General features: G+C 42.0%; 1 protein-coding gene across 1 annotated transcript in view; it reads right to left on the bottom strand.

Moving 5' to 3' along the window:
- LOC129695359 (SH2 domain-containing adapter protein B-like) overlaps positions 1-22860 on the bottom strand; it is an 85182-nt gene that overhangs the window by 4106 nt on the left and 58216 nt on the right. Inside the window, exon 5 of the mRNA XM_055632242.1 lies at positions 18935-19054. Coding sequence (XP_055488217.1) covers positions 18935-19054 — 120 coding nt within the window. The remainder of the gene's footprint in view (positions 1-18934; positions 19055-22860) is intronic.

The raw sequence follows: 22860 nt of genomic DNA, 5'->3' as shown, positions 1-22860 counted from the left end.
GAGTATAGAAGTTGGGATGTAATGTTAATATTGTACAAGGCATTGGTGAGGCCAATTCTGTAGTATGGTGTACAATTTTGGTCGCCTAATTATAGGAAGGATGTCAACAAAATAGAGAGTACAGAGGAGATTTACTAGAATGTTGCCTGGGTTTCAGCAACTAAGTTACAGAGAAAGGTTGAACAAGTTAGGGCTTTATTCTTTGAAACGCAGAAGGTTAAGGGGGTACTTGATAGAGGTCTTTAAAATGCTGAGAGGGATAGACAGAGTTGACGTAGATAAGCTTTTCCCACTGAGAGTAGGGAAGATTCAAATAAGGGGACATGACTAGAGAATAAAGGGACTGAAGTTTAGGGGTAACATGATGGGGAACTTCTTTACTCAGAGAGTGGTAGCGGTGTGGAATGAGCTTCCAGTGAAGGTGGTGGAGGCAGGTTCGTTTTTATCATTTAAAAATAAATTGGATAGTTATATGGACGGGAAAGGAATGGAGGAGGGTTATGGTCTGAGCGCAGGTATATGGGACTAGGGGAGAATCCGTGTTCGGCACGGACTAGAAGCGTCGAGATGGCCTGTTTCCATGCTGTAATTGTTATATGGTTACAATGCGTTCCAGCGGATGGTGTCCCTGGGTGTCATTGCCACGGTTACCGACCCATCCGACCGGGTTTCCACGATGGTGGTTGCAACAAAGAAAAACAAAGAAGAAATCCGAATTTGTATCAACCCCAGAGACCTGAACACAGATCAAACAGCCACACTGCCTGATGCGCATGGTGGAGGAAGTTGCTGCTCAGCTAGGCAGTGCCTCTGTGTTTTCCGTTCTAGATGCCAAAAGTTCATTCTGGCAGAAACCACTGGACCCCGACTCATCCAATCTCACCCCGTTCAGGAACCCGTTTGGCCGTTACAAATTTCTGTGGATGCCAGCGAAGTATTCCAACGTACAATGGAACAATTATTTACGGGGTATCTTTGTGCCATCATTGTCCACAATATTCTCGTTGCTGGATGTGACATCGCTGAACATGATGCCAACTTGAAAAAAAAATACTGGACCGTGCAAAAGACATCCATCTCAAGCTCTCTGAAGTGCAGATTTCACATCAAGGAAGTCCATTATGTCGGACACGTATTCACCAGTGATGGCCTCAGACCTGACCTCTCCAAGACCATTGCCATCAACGAGATGCCATTTCCCACTGACGAGACAAGTTTGCAGAGAACCCTGGGAATGATTAACTACCTGGGAAAATTCATTCCCAACCTCAGTGAAATATCTGCCCCTCTACGACAACTGACTCACAAGGACACTGCATGGTCTTGGAACCCGCAACACCAGAAGGCTTTAGTAATCAATTAAATTACAATAGTCCAGTGCTCTTACCCTCGCTTATTTTGATTTCAATCTACCAGTGACACTCATGTGTGATGCCTCCCAATATGGACTTGGAGCTGCTTGCCCACAGACTTCTGCTGATCGAGACTGCAGATCTATGGCGTACACCTCCCATACCTTGTCTGAGACTGAACAGCTATATGCCCAGATCGAAAAGGAATTACTAGTCATGGTTTTTGCCTGCACAAAATTCAAGGACTTTATTTTTGGTAAGTCCTTGGTTGGTGAAACAGACCATTGGTCACCATTCTTAACAAACCCATTCATGCTGCTCCTGCTCGCCTGCAACGAATGATGATGCAGCTACAGAGTTTTGATTTTACCCTAGTCTACAAAAGGGGCAAGGAAATGCATCTGGCTGATACGCTATCAAGAGCCCCACGAACAACCTGCGAACAACAGCCGTCTGAAAACGACCAGTTCACAATAATGATGATGTCGTACGTACAGACAGAATGCCTAAGCAACCTGGCAGAGCACACAGCTGCAAATACAACTCTACGGCTACTGTCCTCAGTCATCCGGCATGGCTGGCCGGATAAACAGTATCGCAACCCACTTCCTATTCGCCCCATACTACCTGGTTCGTGACGAACTGGTACTGCATGATGGTGTCATAATCAAGGGTCACAAAGCAGTCATCCCAGCTGCTCTACAGGACAAATACTTTGATCCCATCCACAAGGGTCATCCCGGCATGGATGCAACATTACTACGTGCAAAGAGCATGTTTTATTGGCCCGGAATGGCCGGATTTGTGTGCGAGAAAGTTCAAGCCTGCGCCATCTGCAACAGCCTGATGCCACAGCAACAGAAGCAGCCCCTGCTCGCACACCCCATTCCTCCTCTGCCTTGGACCACGCTTGCCACTGACATATTCGAGTGGCGTGGCAAACAGCATCTGCTTCTCGTTGACTCGTATTCGGGCTGGTTCGAAATAGACCTGTTCCAAAGCATAACATCCGATGCAGTCATCCAAAAGCTGTCGCGCCATTGCGCAGCACACGGTGCCCCTGCACGTCTCTTGTCAGATAACGGCAGTCAGTTCACTAGCCAGTGTTTCAAGAACTTTGCTCAACGGTGGGATTTTCGCCATGTCGCCAGCAGTCCAGTATTCCCACAGTTAAACGGACTTGCAGAACGGGCTGTCCGGAGTGCCAAGCAATTAATGGAGCGCTCTCACCTTGCCAAATCCAATGTCTACCTGGACCTGCTCAACTTAAGAAACATCATTCGTGACCCAATATTGGGGTCTCCTGCCCAACTCCTGATGTCCCGACAGACCCGTGCTGCACTACCTGTGCCCCAACAACTGCTGTAACCGCAGGTTCGTTCACCACTTGCTGAACAGCCGAAATGCGATACCCAAAAGCAATTTTTCGATAAGTCCAGCAAACTACTTCGACTTCAAACCAAAAAGGGTTATGGCCGTTTGGGTTTCATCCACAGTCCCGCAAAAGAGCTGCGCTCATACCTGGTGAGTGCCGATAGAGGGATCTACAGACGCAACCATCAACATCACTTTCCTGTGAAGAAACCACGTCCTGCTGTCTCGTATTCTGATGCAATGCGTCAGATCTACCCATCCATTGACAGACTTTCTCTTCCCTCACGCCCTGCGGCTGTGGACCAACCCTTGGTTGTGTCTCCGGCTCCCTCACCACCACATTCAGTGCCCCGCTCGCCTGCCTCGCCGTGTTTGTCCCCCGGCTCGCCAGTGCTCCCGCTGTATGGGACCCCGGCAATCTCGCCAGTGAAGGGAAGATTTGCGGATCTGTACCATACGTGCGCGGGACGGGTTTGTAGGCCAACCCTTAGATACGGGGATTTTGTTTGAACCATCTGTACTTCCCTGCTTGCGTTATTAGCGTTTCGGTTACTGTATTAATCAGTAGGCACATTTTGCTAGGTCAGTACTGAAGTTAGTGCTGGGCAGCAGAGCAAATAACAACTGCCAGACAAACCTCCATGAGATTTGTCTACACACAAGGCAAATAAATTTAGCGTGTGCATGTGGTGTGGTGTACACGTGTGGACATGTGCAATCAATAGGTAACTGAGATTGGAAACACAAGCCCACTCTGAAATTGCAATTGAATCCCATGATAGTTCCCAACTATTTGAGATCACTGCTGAGCCCAGAAAAAGGTCCGATTTTTAATTCCCAGTTGCGGCCACAAAGCAGCTTGTGCTTCAAAGCTGCATTCCTGTTGGAGCTCAGCATGGGATAGGCAACGGGTTAAATGGGCCAACCGTACATTTCACACTCACTACAGAATTCTGTTTGAGTTCATAGCAAGAATTACACTCCCCTTGACTTGCATGGACACAAGGATGAGAAGCATTGGGGTATCTGTGGAGTTTTTTTTGCAACAGAAGACTGTGAAGGTCAAGTCAATGGATAATTTTATGGCAGAGATAGACAGATTATTGATTAGTACAGGTGTCAGGAGTAATGGGGAGAAGGCCGGAGAATGGGGTTGAGAGGGAAAGATAGATCAGACAATGGGGCAAATGGCCTAATTGTTCCCCTATCACATGAAAACGATTATATTGGTTTAATTTAAAAAAAAACCTCCTATATCCTTAATGGGCTTGTTAATTGGCAATCTCAATGTTTAAAGATGTTATGATGATTTTATAGTTTAAAAAAAAACTTGCGAAATGTTTTACATTTAAGTCTTGAGCTTTTGATTTTTAATGGTTAAATTAAATAAATATTTCCCTTAAGTTCTGAAATATTTCTGAATCTCTCAAGATCTCTCGTGGTTGTTTGAGTTGCTTTGTGTAAATTATTACAAAGTGTAATCAGGGAGACTAGAGACTCCAGTTGCCAGAAGTTAGTTCACCTTCTTAAACGGAAGGAGCAGACAATGTGAATCACGCAAATGTCACGAGGCTACTAACATCATGATTTATAGATTGCTTCCATAAAACTGAGTGCACACAATTAGAATTTTGACATCTTCTATTGGGAGGGATTTCACTTGATTAATATCCAGCTGTTTGTGACCATTGGGGTCAACTCCAGGTAACTGGGAGGCTGGGGGGAAAACAGCTGCTACTTTTTACCTTTACCTTCAGGCAAAATGCTGAACCTTGTTCAGCAGATTAACGGGATAATAATGCAAGAATCTTTATGAAGATGGACAATATCGTTTTTTCTAATCTTGCATGTTACTTCAGATGTGTTAAAATACGTTTTCAATCATGGGATTGTATGTTATCTCAGAGTCCTAGAAATAAATTGGAGGAAGTCAAGACAACACACTACCTATTAGTTTGTAATTAAAAATTGACATTTCTGAAGATTTAGTTGATGATATGTTTATCACACTTACATCACTGGTGGATACATTCTAGACTGGAATATTAATATCTATTATTAGCAAACTAAATCTTAAGAATATGAAAATCTGGAGAATGTAACTGTAAATATTGTAAGGGGCTACTTTCACTGTTATCATTTTCACTGCCAACCAATATAAGCAAATATGACAAAACCAGCTTCATGTATTATAAGCAAAACACTAAGTGCTCGAAGAACTGGACGAGTCAGGCAGCAGCTGCTGAGGGAATGACAGATGACGTTTTGAACTGGGCCATCTTTAAAGATAGGAATCCTCTTGATTTGAATCCCAACCAGAAACTTTGTCTCTTGAAGAAGGCTACTGCACAAAAACGTCACCTGTTCATTCCCCGCCTGACCCGCTGAGCTCTTCCAGCACTTTGTGTTTTGCTCACGTTTCCAGCAACTACAGTTTCTTGTGTCTCCTCTTTATGTATTGCAATCCTGTCCATGCTCCCGAATGGAAGATGCACAAAATTAAACAGAACAGTAGGACAAAAAAAAAAAGAATCAGCTCCATAAATTTGCAGCCTTTTCACTGCTTGATAAGAAGATATTTAATACGACTCAAAGACAAAAAATGTTGAAGAGTTTCACTTTGTGTAATGATTCCAATAGAGGTAGCAGAAAGGTATAGTGAAGATGAAGATTGCTAGGATACGTTTGCTAGGAAACATAAGATAAAGATAGAGACAATATTTTACATTCTTGAATATGTTTCAAGTAAATCCTTTCACTCAGAAAATAAATAATATAAAGACCCAAAGCAGCCATCTCGTTTACAGTGTTTAGGACGGAACTGCAGATATTGGTTTACACTAAGGTTGCCAACTGTCCCGCAATAGCCAGGACATCCCGTATATTGGGCTAAATTGGTTTGTCTCATACGGGACCACCCTTGTCCCATATTTGACTGCTTCTACTCGGGTCGAGGGGACTGTCGGGTCGGAGCGCCGCGCCTGTCCCCGTCTCACCCATCCCGACGTAGTGCAGCCTATGAGTTCATGCAATCGGATGGCCCCCATCGGTCGGCAGACTTTGCAGTTGCGACCTTCGCGGGCCACCACCCCTCCTACTCAGCTGCCGCCATCCGTTCTGTTGGATTTGTGTGCAGTCTTTGCGAGCGACCGCGGGCCAAAACTCTCAGCTGGCCCGCCGGCTGGGCTTTGTTGCGTCCCAGCACCCATGGCCACTCATCCGACCCAGCCACGCCCGAGTCGGACAACGAATTGCCGTCGGGAAATTTGTCCCCGATTTTGATCTTTTGTCCCTTATTTGGGAGTGAGAAATTTGGCAACCTTGGTTTACACTGAAGACACAAAATGCTGGAAAAACACAGCAGATCAGACAGCATATCTCTGGAAAAGGAATGGGTGACATTTCGGGTCCAGACCCGAAGAAGGACGGTTTTGAAGTCTTTGAAGGGTCTTGACTCGAAACGTCACCTATTCCTGCCTGACCCGCTGAGATACTCCAGCATTTTGTTCTCCATCTTGTTCAGAATGTTGATTGATGTTTTACTACGTCTCTCCAAATATTCTGAAAAACTCAACATGAAAACACAATCTGAAGGAGAGCTGAGAAATTCTGTTGATGAAAGATGGAAGGGCAGAGATAGTGGTGGTTTTGCCCTATTTGTCACACAGAGCAGAAGCACTGCCAGAGGACCAGAGAATTGCAAAGGTTAGATTCTAATTCAAACGCGGCAGGCAATTTCATGGCAGTGGTGAGAACACTTGAAGACAATAATCCTTGACAAAATTAATTGTCAGTTTGAAAAATAGACATCACTGAAAAGCAGTTCGTATAATTTTTTTTAAAGAGACAAAAACATGCTTGATTAGTTTGATTTTCTGCATGTAATCACAGAAAGGTTAGTTGACAAAGTGCAGCTGACATGCCTATCAATATTCAAAATACGTTTTATTAAAATATCAATTCATAAACTGGTTAGGAAAATGGAAATCTATTCAATTAAAGGGGCCTGACACAGTGCTGATAAAAAATTGGTAGCAGAGACCATGTCAAGAATAATGGTGCTGCTTTTTTTTTTTAAGTGGACAAATGTGTATACGTATAATGACTAGTGCTTTGGTTGATGAATATAATTAATCTGTACTAGAGAATATTGAGCATAATTACAAAGTATGGAGTTGAACCCATAAGGTGCTTGAAGTATGAAGGACAGATTTTAGAATATAAACAGATTGGTTACATTGGTACTAAAGTGGCAGGTGTCATATAAAATGGAAATGCGGGAAGTGTTACACTTCAGTTGGTAGAATAATGGGCCTGTCCCACTTCGGTGATTTTTCAGGCGACTGCTGTCGCCTGTCAAGTCGTAGCAGGTCGCTGAGAAACTGGCAACTGGAACGGCGACTGTCAGAGTGGAACCCACACACACACACCCACACACACACACACACATCACTTTCTTCACCAGCCAGTTATGCAGGCGGGGGTCAGAGCAAGCGGGGGAGCGCTGTCTGAGCGAAATTCACATGGTGTAAAGCCAATGTGATACAGACACACACCATGATGAACAGGAAGGTTGGCGCTGTAATTAAGATGGTGAAAGCACAGTGTACGGGAATGGCCACTTAAGTCCTTTAAAATAGGGGGGGGAGGGGAGGGGGAGAAAAGGTGGAGACAACTTTTAAGAAGCCAGATATACACGGCTGTGAAGCTGGGCGGACATTAACATTACCGGTCGGTTATCCTTAGTTCTGAAAACTACTGTTTATGGGGGATTTTTCCCAATGAGCTAATGAAATTCACCGGTTTGCACCGGCTACAACCTATGACCTTCTGGCGACCCACTACCACTGCACTGCGAATATGGCACGAGAATTCTCGCTACTCTACATGGCGGCTTCATTCTGGTCTCCGCTAATTTTTCCAACTTGTTCCGAGAATGCGGGAACTACTCACGACCATGAAGGTGATTCCCCGGCAACCACATGCGAGCATGTGGCGACCGCATAGTCTCCTGTAGTTGCCTAAGTAGGACAGGTCCATAAGGGGAAGGGCATACTAAACCCTGCCTATCTCTCTCTCTCATTTGACTTCCGTGAGATTCCTGAACCTGCATTAATAGTGTGTGTGAACCTGCCCCATTGTTTCCTCATTCTACCCAGCAAAGTGCTTTACTTCTTGTATTTCTATGTTAAGGAACTTCTGTCCCAACTAATTATATTCATTAACAAAAGCACCGTCTTAATACTTAGTTTAGTGATACAGGCCATTTGGCCCACCGAGTTTATGCCGGCCATCAACTACCCATTCACACTAGTTCTATGTTCTTCCATTCACACTAGTTCTATGTTCTTCTGCTTTCGCATCCACTCCCTATCTACTAGGGGCAATTTACAGAGGCCAATTGACCCACAAACTCACACGTCTTAGGGACGTTGGAGGAAACCAGAACACCTGGTCGCAGGGAGAACATGCAAACTCCACACAGAGAACACCCGAGGTCAGGATCGAACACGGGTCTCTGGCATTGCGAGGTAGCAGCACTATCTGGACCACTTTGCCGTCCTAATATTTATACATGTTTGTCCAATCAAAAAATGCAACTACTAGTTTCTCTCTGAGCAGATTATTTATATATCAACACTGTTATTCATGCCGTCAGAAAGAATTTTACCGACCTTATAAAGGACGTTGAAGCCTAGAAGAAGAAGATTTATCAGAATGTTGGCAGTATTTAGGTCAATAGATATGATAAAGGATTACCAAAAAAAAACAATTGGATTATTTTCTTTGCAGCAAAGAAAATTAAATCTTAGATTTATTGCATTAGAATTTAGGATGGAGGTTTAAAAAAAAAAGCCATCTGAAATATATATACTGTATCAACAAACATAATGCGAATTTTGAAGAAAGGAAAGTGCTCAAATAATAGAGAGCAAAGCTGTCAAGTTGATCACGTAGTAGTGGCTAAAGCAGCATAATTGGCAAGTGGTCATCAACCAGATGCAGAGAAAGTCTTGTTTTCTTTGGTTGCAATAGAGATTAACCACAACGTCATTCAGTTTGAAAAGTCATATGGAAGCAGTCAGTTTTTGTTAGTTTAAGAGCAGAAATGATGACAGCTTACTTTACTCTTTGCTCAGCCTAAAAATAGCACATAACTTATTCGACATTGTGAATCTGTAGAATTCTTTGCCACAGAAGGCTGCGGAGGCCAAGTTAGTGGATATTTTTACATCAGAGATAGGTTCGTGATTAGTGCAGGTGTCAGAGGTTATGGATAGATGGCAGAAGAATGGGGTTAGGAGGGAGAGATAGATCAGCTATGATTGAATGGGGTAGTAGACTTGATGGGCCGAATTGCCTAATTCTACTCCTATTCCCTATGCCCTATGACCTTATGACGATCCTTCAGTGCTTTGGAATCTATAAGAACCTTCAGTAAGATTATATTTATAATCTTAGATAAATAACTGTTACATTTTAAAATGTCACCATACCAGTAGGTATATTCATGCAATGGATGAAGACAGTATTAAGCTGGATTACCAGAAAATATTATGCAGGAAACTGAATGGTTTCAAAGAATAGGAAACTTCACAATATTACAATTAAAATTTAAAAAAAACTGTAATCACAAGAAAGCGGTCAAGAATTTTACTGAACAAAAGAGTTCATAAAAACTGGCAACTGAGCTTCAAGACAAGTTCCCAAGGTTAAACCTGTTATGAGGTTAAACATCAGTCACACTGAAATTGGATGAGAGTCACAAATCATCCAGAGTAACAGATGTTGACCCTGAAGTCATAACGTACAGAGGCACAGTGAATGAGTCCCTACGTTTTAATCCGAGTGAAAGTGATGTCAGCTATCAATCCATTGTTTCTCCATAACCCATAAGTTAATTTTATAATGAATATGATGCCATGGCATTTATTAAAGAAACTGGGTTCAAACAGATTAATTGTTTGAAAGTCAGACCAGTCTATCCTTCTAACTTGCCCGGGTATGTGCTGGTCATAGAGCAAGTCCCAACAAGTATTGAAATATTCAGTGGAACTATAAACTCTAAAAAACATACTATTATAAAACAGAAATACTCAGCACATCAGGTGGGCATCCATAAATAGCATGGATGCCAAATCTAAATTTCCTCTCAAAGATCATCAAACCAGTGTATAAAAATAATTATGTCCTTTAAAAATGTTCCTCAGTAGGCCTAGCTTACTATTCATAGTAGGATTTGTTTACTTGCCTTCCAAGATGATTCTGGGGATTTACAATGCATTCATGGATATTAATAAATATGGCTGAAAATATGACATTATTTTATTTGGCCCAGACATAGAAACATGAGCTGCAAAAACTGGATGCAGCTTTCTTTGGACAACACATGTCCTAATCTGGTCAGAATTTCAATTACATTGCACAAGCAAGCCAGAAGCGTAAACATTTGGCTGAAGGCTATGTTGATACTCGTGCAATGTTGATTTATTGCTTGGCAAACAGCTTGTAAACATACTTGATGTAGCAGTGAAGACCATGTAAAGCAAGTTTGCATATCTGGAAGACTGTCCACTAATGTTATTAAAAAGAAACTTCAAATACTTACAGGTTTATAGGGCTCAGGATTACAGAGCTGAACTGAGAACGAGTCAATTCTGAATGAGACCCCAGAAGTGGGCTGAACTTATTTTCAAATTTGAAGTGAAAGCAGAGTTGTAGTGTGGCATGCTCACCAACTTTGGAGGCTTTAGTCATATTATTTCTGAGCTAACTGCACAACTATGAACAGGACCTATGGTAAACTCTGAGGTGTTCAGATGTAGTGGACCTGTCCAACCCCTGTTCTCCACACCTGGCATATCTAGCAGCAAAGTCCTGCCCCTTCCATCTCATGAGTGAATTCATCTCCATCATCATGAATGCGGCCTACAAACAGCCCCAGGCAGACATTTGTCTAGACCTGGAAGAGCTGCACACCATGGTCAACAAACATTGGATGCCTTTTTCCACGAAAACTGGGGACTTTAACAAGGCGTCACATACCAACTACCACCAGCACGTGTACTGCTGCACTAGATGATCAAACATCCTCAACCACTGATATTCCAACAAAGATGGCCATCGCTCCATCCCTCGCTCTCACTTTGGGGAAACTGACCACCTGGTTGTGTTCCTACTTCCTAAATAAATCGATTGAAAAGCATAGGTCTAGTGGCAAGGGCCGTACAGAGCTGGTCAGGAGAGGCAGAGGAACAACACCATGACTGCTTTGAGTCGTGGACTTGGCAATCTTCAAGGACTTGGCAACAGATTTGAACAAAATAAATATGCCATGTTTGTTACCGACTTCATAACTGAAATGTGTGGAGCGGGTGTTTCTACCAAAACCATCACAGTGCTTCCATCCGGAAACCTTGGATGAACCAGGAGGTCTGCAATCTAATGAGGACCAGATCTTGGGCATTCAAGTCTGATGACACAGGTTCACATAGGAAATCCAGGTACGATCTTGAAAAGGCCTTCAGAAAGACAAGGAGACACTCTTGCATGAAATTGGAGGACGAGACACTTCAAAAGGAAGAACATAAAGATACCATGTGCCTTCTCCGGCCCTCATATCCGAAGAGCATGGTAATCTCATTCACTGTGGCTGATATCAGAAGCTCTTTTATGAGGATGAACCCTCAGAGTGTGTCTGGACCTAATGGTGTACATGGCTGCATTCTTAAAACTCTTTGCACGACTGAAATAGCCAGAGGCAGTTCCAGTGCCATCTATAAATTCGCCGATGAGACCACCGGAGTTTGACTGAATGGTGCCAGAACAACAACCTTACTCTCATCATCAGCATGACTGTTGACTCAGGAAAGGACAAGTTGAAGATCTACAAAGCCATCTTTATCGAGAGGTTAGCGGTGGAAACGGGCAACAATTTCATGTTCCTGGGCATGTTTATATCTGAAGATCTGTCCTGGACCCAACACATTGATACAACCATAAATAAAGCCCATCATTAGGAGGTGCTGTCTAAAAAGGTAGCCAGTATCAAGAAAGACCTACACCATGCTGGGTCTCATTCACTCCTATCATCAGGAAAAAGGTGCAGGAGCCTGCAAACAGTGACCACAGTTTGTCACAGTTGACCACAACCATCAGGCTCTTGAACACTATACAATACTAATTAAACTATGAAGTATGGACTCTTTTGGGTGTGCTTTAGACTTTGGGGGGGGCGTGCACTAATATTAGAGCTATTATTGTTTGGATTTTTTAAATATTATACATTATCTATGTGTATTGTATTTATAGGCCTGTTATGCTGCTGCAAGCACGAATCTCATTGTTCTGATGTCAGTACAAATGACAGTTAAACACTCTAGACTCAATTGCTATATAACTCAATAACAACTCAGAACGAGATTAGAACAAACACGCACACATTCAAATAATTTGGCTGCACACCTCTTTGCCAGGCTTTGGCCTGCCTTTGCTCGATATTCAGTACAGGAGGCCAATGGATGCAAAAACTCAAAAAGCAGCAGCCCTGAATTAAGCATTTCCCCGAGTTCATAAAGACATTAGGACTGTGGGGCTCAACTGACTGGCAGAAGTCTTTGTTAGCATACAAGCTACTGGCAAAGAACCAAAACAAGGAACAGAATTCCAGGCCTGCAGTAAATGGGCAGATAACGCAGAAAGTTGCTGGCCAATATCATTCCTCAGTTCCCATTCTAAACTCCTCCTACAAAGGATCATACTTCAGCTCGATCCCAAAGGAGTGAGTTGGCTTTAGAACTGTTGTGAACAGATGCTGACAAGTCTTGCTGATGCCAGATTTTCTACACAAATTTAAAGCAGCTGCAGCAGACATTGATCTTTTCTCTGGTTTCAATACTGTTTGGTAGAAAGGATGTAAACTATCCAAGTCTCTTGGCTGTTAAGCTTTCATCAAATTCATTACCAACCTGCTGAATGACCAAGAGGTCTGGCGGGCAAAACAAGTTGCAGAATGAAATTTGAAAAACAGATTGCCACGGGATATTGTCCTGGCACTTCACTTTTAATCTTCACAGCAGTCATGTTCCTGTACTCAGAGGATACAAATTTAACTTTGATAATAAAACACTTAGTGCAGAAGTACTCAGCAGCTCAGGCAAAATCACAGGAAGGAATGGGTAGGTGACATTTTAAGGTCATAAGGCTATAATGGATAGCAGTAGAATTAGGTCATTCGGCCCATCGTCTATTACGCTATTCAATCATGGTTGATCTATCTCTCCCTCCTAACCCCACTCTCCTTCCTTCTCCCCATAACCTCCGACACATGTACTAATCAAGAATCTATCTATCTCCGCCTTAAAAATATCCACTAACTTGGCCTACACAGCCTTCTGTGGCAAAGAATTCCACAGATTCACCATCCTCTGACTAAGTAAAAGAACATCCTTTAATTCTGATAAATCCTTTAACCTCTAATCCTAAACTCTCCCACTAGTGGAAACATCCTCTCCACCTCCACTATATCCAAGCTTTTCACTATTCTGTACGTTTCAATGAGGTCTCCCCTCATTCTTCTAAACTCTAGCGAGTACAGGCCCAATGCCGACAAGCAGTCATTATAGGTTAACAGACTCATTTCTGGGATCATTCTTGTAAACCTCCTCTGGACCCTCTCCAGAGGCAGCACATCCTTCCTCAGATATGGTGCCCACAAATAGTCCAAATGTGGCCTTACCAGCACCTTATAGAGCCTCGAGATTACATACCTATTTTTGTATACAAGCCCTCTTGAAATAAATGCTAGCATCGAGTTTGCTTTCTTTATTACTGATTTGACTTGCGGAGTAACTTTTTGGGAAATCCTGCATTAGCACACCCATGTCCCTTTGCATCTCCAATTTCTGGATTCTCACCCTATTTAGAAAAATGTCTACGTCTCTACGCCCAATACCAAAATACATGACTCCACACTTTGCTATTACTATATTCCATCTCCAACTTCTCTAACCACTCTCCCAACCTGTCCAAGTCCTTCTGCAGAGTCCCTGCTTCTCTACACTACCTGCCCCTCCACCTATTTTCGTATTATCTGCAAACTTTGCCACAAAGCCTTCAATCCCCTCGTCCAAATCGTTAACATACAATGTGAAGAGAAGCGGCCTTGTGGAACTCCGCTAGTCACTGGCAGCCAACTAGGAAAAGCCTCCTTTATTGCCACTCTATCTTCTGCCAGCCAGCCAACCTGCTATCCATGCTAGTATCTGCCCTTTGATACCGTGGGCTCTCATCTTCCTTAGCGGCCTAATATGTGGCACCTTATCAAAGGCTTTCCAAAAAAGTAAATAACATCTACTGACTCTCCTTTGTCTGTCCTACTATTTATTTCTTCAAAGAATTCCAGCAAAATTTGTCAATCAAGAAGCCATGTTGACTGAGCTTCACAAAGCAATGCTTAAATTCAAAGTCATGCTGACTTTGGCCTATTTTATTCAGAAAGGTCCCGACCCAAAATGCCTTTAATAGAACATGGAACAGTACAGCACAGGAACAGGATCTCCGGGCCACAACAACCACATCAAACAGGATGATTAAGTTTGTTATTGTCATGTGTACCGAGCTACAGTGAAAGGCAATGTTTTGCATGCAATCCAATCAAATTGGATAATATACATAAATACAATCAAGCCAACGAAACTCGGGTAGAAAGAATGAAAAGATACTGACAATTAGAAATGATGCTAGATTTACAGTTTGAAAAGAGACTCTGTGATTATATCAGATGATTTTGATGTATTTATGTAGACGGGCTGATTTGGAATAGTCAGCATGGTTTTGTATGTGGAAGATTGCGTCTCACAAATGTGATTGATTTTTTTGTGAAGGTGAAACCGAAAAGGTGAATGAAGGCAGAACTGTAGACGTTGTCTATATGGATTTCAGCAAGGCATTTGATAAGGTTCCACAAAGTACGCTGTTCCGGAAGTTTAGATCGCATGGGATCTAGGGAAAGCTGGATAGTAAATTGGCTTCATGGAAATTCATTTCACTGCACCTTCAGGTGCATGTGACGAATAAAATTGACTTTGGCTTGGAGAGAAGCAGAGGGTGATGGTGGAAGGATGTTTTTCAGACTGGAGGCCTGTGAAAAGTTGTGTGCCTCAGGTGGTCTGCCCATTACTATTTGTGGTCAAATCAACAATTTGGATGCAAATGTACAGGCCAGGATCAGTAAATTTGCAGATGACACTAAAGTGAGTGGTATTGTAGACAGCAAAGATGGCTATCAAAGATTATAGCAGGATTCTGATTAGTTGGACAAATTCTTCCTTATGATATTTCTCAATACAGTTTTAAAATAAAGATAACAATTTAGTCACATTAGGCAAGACATTCAGCTGTGAGCAACACATAACAAACACCATCAACAAATTCATTGCTGGAGGAACTCAGTTGGTCAGTGAGCAGCTGTGAAGGAAAATGGACAGGCACCATTTAGGGTTGGGTCTGAAGAAGGGTCCTGACCTGAAATGGCATATTTCTATTTCCTCCACAGATGTTTCCTGCCCTGCTCAAGCATTTTTCTATTTGCATCTAAGATGTCTTTAGCAATAGAAATTACAATAATGATCCCATCTCCACCCAGGTAATGTTCTGCAGCACATGTTGCTTCCACAATATAATGACATTGTCCGTTACCAATACACTAAAGATCAGCTCTTACCACAAATCATTTGGCATCTATGCTAAAGATTTGGAGGAGGCTGCAGGAAGTACAGCACCCAGTTTTGCTGAAGATATGAAACCAGATGGGAAGGCATTCTGCGATGAGGAAATTTGGACACTTCAACAGGATAGAGTTAGGTTGTGCGACTGTGTGAAAACTTGGCAAACGGACTTGAATGTGGCAAAGAATGAAGCAATGCATTTCAGTAGGAGGAATGTAAAATATGATAATTATTAAATTGTGACTATTATCTAAATGGGGAGAGATTGCAAATGTTAAATGAGGAGCTATTTACTAGATGAAGAGGTGGCAATTTAAAATTGATATAGATGGGAATTTCCTTCTGTGGTGGAAAAAGAATTTCTGGAATTCTCTACCTCAAGTGTTGTGGTTAGTTTACTGGAAGTAATTAAGGTAGATACATTTTTGAATTGAGGTATTTGGTGAGTTGGTTGAGGCATTAAGGCAAGGGGCATAACATCCATGATCATATTAAATGACAGGGCTAGTTTCACTATGACTGACTTTGAAGTGACCCACTCCAAGTGAGCTCTTGATTCCTTGATTAGTACAGATGTCAGAGGTTATGGGGAGAAGGCAGGAGAATGGGGTTAGGAAGGGGAGATAGACCAGCCATGATTGAATGGCGGAGTAGACTTGATGGGCCGAATGGCCTAATTCTATGCCTATCCCTTATGACCTTTTGACCTACTTCATGTGACCTACTCCAGTTCCTGGTTTCTTGTGCTATACTATAGTACATATCTATATAATGGAAATTGATCAATTTCCTAGCATATGTTTAAGAGGGAACTGCAGATGCTGGAGAATCGAAGGTTACACAGAAAAGCTGGAGAAACTCAGCGGGTGCAGCAGCATCTATGGAGCGAAGGAAATAGTGTTTAAGAGGGAGCATATGTGTTGGGCATTTACACCAGCTTAGCATTCTATCATCGTACACCGATCCAAAGTTTGAAACTATCCCTGAAAATTTACGCAAGTGGTTGATAGCAACTTTAGGATTTTTGTGCTCGTATGAATTCCTCATATTACTGTCAGTTACACAAGGATGTGTTAATAATTACGCTGATATCCCTCTGCAGAATCTGAGTCATTAATTCAGAAGATAACATTTTAATTGTGAATTGCCTCTGGCAATCCATTGTCGATGAGCAATGTCTTCACTTTGTCTTTAACCACTGACATATTCACCATGTACTGCTGTTCAACTACCTGCTGTGAATACATTAAAATAATAGGCAGCCTACTATGAAATAAAATCCCTGACAAGTGAATTCTTCAAAACACTGGAGATCGCAAAGATATCATTAAATCTCTATAAGATAACAAGCCAGTACACTTCAATCACTTCTGATGAGCACTGTGCCCGATGGAAAATTCTTCAAGCTGCATATGGTCAGAATGTGCTGATGTGGTTGAAAGATTTTTACTAACATTTGTGAAGGCAGCCTGACAGTAAGGCAACTAATATATATATATATAAAATATATATATATATAATATAAATTATATATATAGGAGACAATCAGAATCTGGGGCTAATTTTAATGCTGGGTCTTCAGTCAAGAGATCAGAGAAGCATCAGGTCTTTGGCAATGATGCCAAAGATGAGAGGGCCTACCGGGAGGAGGTGGCTGATCTAGCACTCTGGTGCCAGGAGAACAGCCTCCTCTTGAACATCAAAAAAACGAAGGAGATGATCATGGACTTTAGGAGGGCACATCATCCGAGGACGTACACTCCATTGAGTATAAATGGGGATCCTATGGATAGGGTGAACTGTTTTAAATATCTGGGAGTCCACATCTCTGAGGATATGACATGGTCATCACACGCCTCAGCACTGGTGAGTAAGGCAAGGCAGCGCCTTTACCACCTCAGGCAATTGAGGAAATTCAGAGTATCTCCGAGGATCCTCCAGTGCTTCTACGCAGCGGTGGTGGAAAGCATCTTGTCCGGGAACATTACCATCTGGTTCGGGAATTGCTCTGCCAAGGACAAGAAAGCTCTGCAGAGAGTAGTGCGTTCAGCCGAACGCACTATGGGAACTTCACTCACCCCCCTGCAGGAACTATATAACAGGAGGTGCAACTCCAGAGCAAACAAAATCATGAGAGACCTCTTCCACCCCTGCAACGGACTGTTCCAGCCACTACTGTCAGGCAAACGCCTCCGTTGCCATGCAGTGAGAACGGAGAGGTTGAGAAGGAATTTCTTCAGAGAGGCAATTCGGACTGTAAACGCCTTTCTCACCAGGGACTAACTGTACAGAACGTTTTTTCCTTCTATTATTTATTATGTAAAATAATATGTGTGTTATGATTGTGTTTTATAATTTGTTTGGTTGTTTTTTTGTTCCGCGAGCATTGCCACTTTCATTTCACTGCACATCTCGTATGTGTATGTGACAAATAAACTTGACTTGACTTGACTTGATTCACCTAACACCAGAATGGCCAAACTAGTTTAGTAACAAACACCAAGGACTGATGGAGAACAAAATATAGACAAACCCAGATATTGTTCTCCTACACAGGCTCAGCGATCCTCTACTCAACTGATCATTTTTCTCCCCACACTCCTTGTTCTGTACAGTATTTCACCAGAAAAAATATTGATGCAATTAATGTGCAGAGTCACCAATAGTATTGACTGCCTAAATGTAAATAATTAAAAGTTTCAGAGAAATAATACAAGGATAATCCAGCAAGAGGGGGGACAGCCATGAGGAGGAGGGGGGGAGGGGGGGGGGGGGGGGGGGTAACAAAGGAGGACCGGGGGGGGTAACAATAGAGGAGTTGGGGGGGGGGGGGGGGGGGGGGGGGTGAGGGGAAGGGGGGGGGAGGTTTACTGCCTTGGGGCAGCAGAAAAAAAAGGAGGACGGCACAGGACACTTTGTAACTTTGTCGATGCCCTTTATGTGGCGACTATTTGCATACCTTGGGTATGCATGCAAAGAATTTCACAGTGAGTTGCTACATGTGCCAATAAAATATTCATTCATATTTCAATTACTGATAAAAAAAATTGAGAGAAATTCTGTTTTCATTAAAGCTACAGCCTGCCGACAATCAATAGCAGGACAAAGTGCTGGAGTAACTCAGCAGGTCAGACATAACTCAGGCAGTTGTTCACAAATGGCAAATTTTAACAATGATGGCTACCAGAGCTGGACTGAAACTGTTACAACAGAATATTAGTGTGTAGCAGGCACACACTTGGTAACATATGAATGTTATACAGATGTCTCCAAATCAAAAGCAAGCTTGTATATCAAGTAAGTTGGTGCAGAAATATATGTACAATAAGAAAGATCCTTGCAAAGTATTTGAACTAGTCACGATGCTCAGATACCAGTGTCTTGGTTCAGTAAATCATGTGCCAATGGCTGCATGTATTTGCCCCAGTGTTTAACTTCATTAGTAAATTATAGCCAATTATTAATGGTGAAGTCACTTACTTCAGCGAAAGCGAGTAATCATTTTTGCTGCTTTGACTATTTCGGATGAGATAACTACACTCTTTACACAATCGTAAAAGGTTTTCTGCATCTATTCGGCTAATGGCTCCATGATACCACCTGCAAATGGAAAGCAAAGAGAAACAAAAACATTAAAGCAACAACCCTTTTAGAATAGATCTCAGTGAATGCACAAAATTATAGTTCATTATAGATTAACAAAAGATCAGCATTTTTCCCCCATTTCCAAGAATAATTCAGATGAACATTAATATCACCTTTCTGATTTTTTTAATTGGTAAGTTACGGCAGACAGTGAAATATCAAATTAAGCACATTCTCAATGTGTGCACATAATCATTGACAAAACTGATCTGTAATATCTATACTTTATTTTTTCCCAATTTAAAGTCCATTGCTTAAGAGCAGCTTCATATTTGCCATATTATTAATAACTTGTTTATTTTTATAAGTCCATTTTAAAGTATTTATGGATAGAAAATATAGAGCTATCTGGAGACATTACGACAAAAAAAAAAAACTAGATCGGAGGCAGGCATTAATGAATGACAAAGTGGAGTACTGTGCGGACCTATATGACAAACATTTCCGTGTTTAGGGCCCAGGCGGAGGAAGATTAGCCAAATAAGAAATGAACCTGGAACACAGTGCCAAAAAAATACTGACCCGAATCCCTGACCTACAATGTCATTTGTCCATTCCCACCACAGATGTTGACTGACTCGCCAAGTTTCCCAGCACTTTGTTCTTTGCTCAAGATTTCAGCAGCTGCAGTGTCTTGCCTCTCAAGTTTAACAACTTGCCATGCCAACTTCCTTTGTTTTCATCCATTCATGAAAATGGGTGTCACTGTCAAGGCAACATTTAATCCCTGTCTTTAGCTGTTTATGAATGGCTTGTAATGCTATTTCAGAGGTGAGTCAAATGTCAATCACAACAATATGGCCTACTCACATGCCCAGAAAAGGTAAAGGAAACAGATTTTCTTCCCTGAAGAACAATGATGGGCTGAATTCCACTGGCAGCATCACAAATAATTATCCAACCTGAAATAAATTATGACTTCACATTCCTTATTGACTGTGTGAATCTGTATATCTCCAGATCATTATTCCAGGTCTCTAGATGACTAATTTGGCAATTTAACTACTATGGAATTGAACCTTTTGCACGTAGCATTTGAGAGAGAGAAAAGGGAGCATTACGGACCACGATTTGAAACAAGCTGATAAGCTAACTTTGGAGAGATGAGGCAAACAATACTCACAGTTGACGAGGTAGAAGTACAGAGAGCTAAATGGAGACACAAGAGACTGTAGGTGTGAGAATCTTGAGCAAAAAATAAAGTGCTAGAGAAACTCAGCAGGTACAGGTTGCTAAAGGAATGGATAGTGATGATCAAGCAACTGGCAAGTTACCACGGGTCTTGTATTCTGCCAAATATTTGATCTTGGCAAAAAAAACTTTACTTAATCAAAGCAAGAGAGAAAAATAATATATATACATATATTTAAAAAAAGGCTTCATGTCAAGGAAAGGATGAATAGAGGGACAAGGAATTGCAGATATAGGAATCTTGTGCAAAGCACAATGCTGGAGGAACTCAGCCTGTCAGGCAGCATCTGTGGAGGGTTAGTTTATTTTATTGTCACGTGTACCGAGGTACAGTGAAAACCTATGTTTGCGTGCTATCCAGTCACAGAAAGGTAATGCATGATTAATAAATCATGAGGGAATCAATAGGCAAAGTTTCAGGTCGGGACCCTTCTTCAGATTGACGTGTGAAATGAGATATGAAAAGTTTAGGACTACAAAGTGAGAGGAGTAGGATATTCATGGGGTGCTTCTCCTCTGACTCATCCTGGTTTACCTCAGGTTGGGTGCAATCAAAATGTCCTTCAGGCACTGCTCTTACTTGCTCCCGTTGCTTATCCCATTGTCCCCAATTATCCCATTGAGTCCCATCTTTTCCCTAATCATTACTCTTTATGGCCTTCTTCCCATTCTTTGATCATCAGAGACCACCATCATGAACACCGGGGTCCCACAGGGATGTGTGCTGAGCCCTCTGTTGTTCACGCTGATGACTCATGACTGTAGTGCCAAACACAATTCGAACCACATCATCAAGTTCGCAGATGACACTACAGTGGTGGGCCTCATCAGCCACGATGACGATTCAGCCTACAGAGAGGAGGTTCAACAACTCATCAACTGGTGTGATATCAATAACCTTCAACTCAATGTCGATAAAACAAAAGAAATAACTGTGGACTTCAGGAATAAACAGACAGCACACACCCCACTCACCATCAATGGCAGTGCAGTGGAGTCTGTGAAAAGCACCAAGTTCCTGGGAGTGCACGTCACAGATGATCAGACATGGTCCATCAACACCATCTCCCTAGTCAAGAAGGCACAGCAACGCCTCCACTTCCTTCGACGGATGAGGAGAGCTGACCTCCCCCCTTCTGCCCTCACAACTTTTTACAGGGGTGCCATTGAGAGCATTCTTACCAGCAGTCTCTCAGTCTGGTATGGCAGTTGCTCTGCTGCTGACCAGAAGGCCCTACAGAGAGTGGTGAGGACAGCGGAGAAGATCACCAGATCACCCCAACCAGCAATCCAGGACCTATACCCTTCTCGCTGTCGCAAGAGAGCAACCAATATTATCAAAGACACCACCCACCCAGCACACAAACTGTTCACCCTCCTACCTTCCGGTAAGCGCTACCGCAGCATGCGGAGCAAAACCACCAGATTCAAAAACAGCTTCTTCCCTCAGGCCATCAGACTACTCAACACACTTAAGAAAATTCCATGAACAGTACCCAAACAAAGACAAACAAACTGTGAAAATAACTTTGGCTCAATGTCTCCAGTACAAAATTTGCACTTTTTCTATATTGCACCTTTCATTGTTGCACCCTTTTTAAAATACCTCAAAGTTTTTGCTACATTTTGGCATACTGTGCATATTTTAATATTTTAAATAATGTATGTCTATTGTCTATTTTTATTGGTATGTTGTCTGTCTGTGTTTTTAATATTACTTGCACATTTGGAGTATAGGGAAACGTAATTTCGATCCTCTGTGTAACTACTGTTGCATAATTGAATTGACAATAAAGTTTACTTTGAACTTTGAACTTCCTAACAAAATGATTACACACCGTGAATGTCTTCTGCTCACACTCTAATCTCCTCATCATTATACTTTTGTGGGAGATTGCTGATCCAGAATATTCATCAAAGGAGGTTTGTGCCCAAATGTTTGCACATGGTTAGCCCAGAATGCCTAGTGCTATTACAAATGATACTTTTAGAATTGTTTGCATTAAATAATGAATCCTTGTGATTTCACATCAAACTGACACACCAATATAACGTCTTACAGAAATTATATTCAGGAACTGATGAGATTGCATTTGGGAGTTGTTGTAGATGTCTGCTCCTGTAATCTAAAGAAGGATGTACCTTGGTACAGGGAGTGAAACAAAGGTTTGCCAATGAAGAGGAGATTGTTGTGCAAGAAGAGATGAAGTAAACTTGGCCTAAATTCTCTGAATTTAGTAGAACAATACATTTCTTCTAAACATTAATAATATTCTTTCAGGGTTTGGTACGGTAGATGAAATGAGGTTTCCTTTGGCTGGACCGTGCAGAACCTAAGTTCACAGTCTCAAAACGGGTGAGCTATTTGGACTGAGAATTTATCTCAACGAAAGGGTAATAATCTTTGAAATCCTCCACTCATGAAGGCTATGGAGGCAGAGTTATATTCAAAACAGAGATTGATAGAATTTGGATTTTAAGGGAATTAATGAGCTGGTAGAAAATAATGACAGAGACTAATGGACTGCTTTTGTTTCTTAAGCTTTTATTTGCTTAGTGGTAAACGACTA

The sequence above is a fragment of the Leucoraja erinacea genome, chromosome 3 (genome assembly GCF_028641065.1).
Source record: "Leucoraja erinacea ecotype New England chromosome 3, Leri_hhj_1, whole genome shotgun sequence".
Lineage (NCBI taxonomy): Eukaryota > Metazoa > Chordata > Chondrichthyes > Rajiformes > Rajidae > Leucoraja > Leucoraja erinaceus.
Note: the sequence above shows the minus strand (reverse complement) of the source record. Positions and strands in the feature narration are given on the sequence as shown.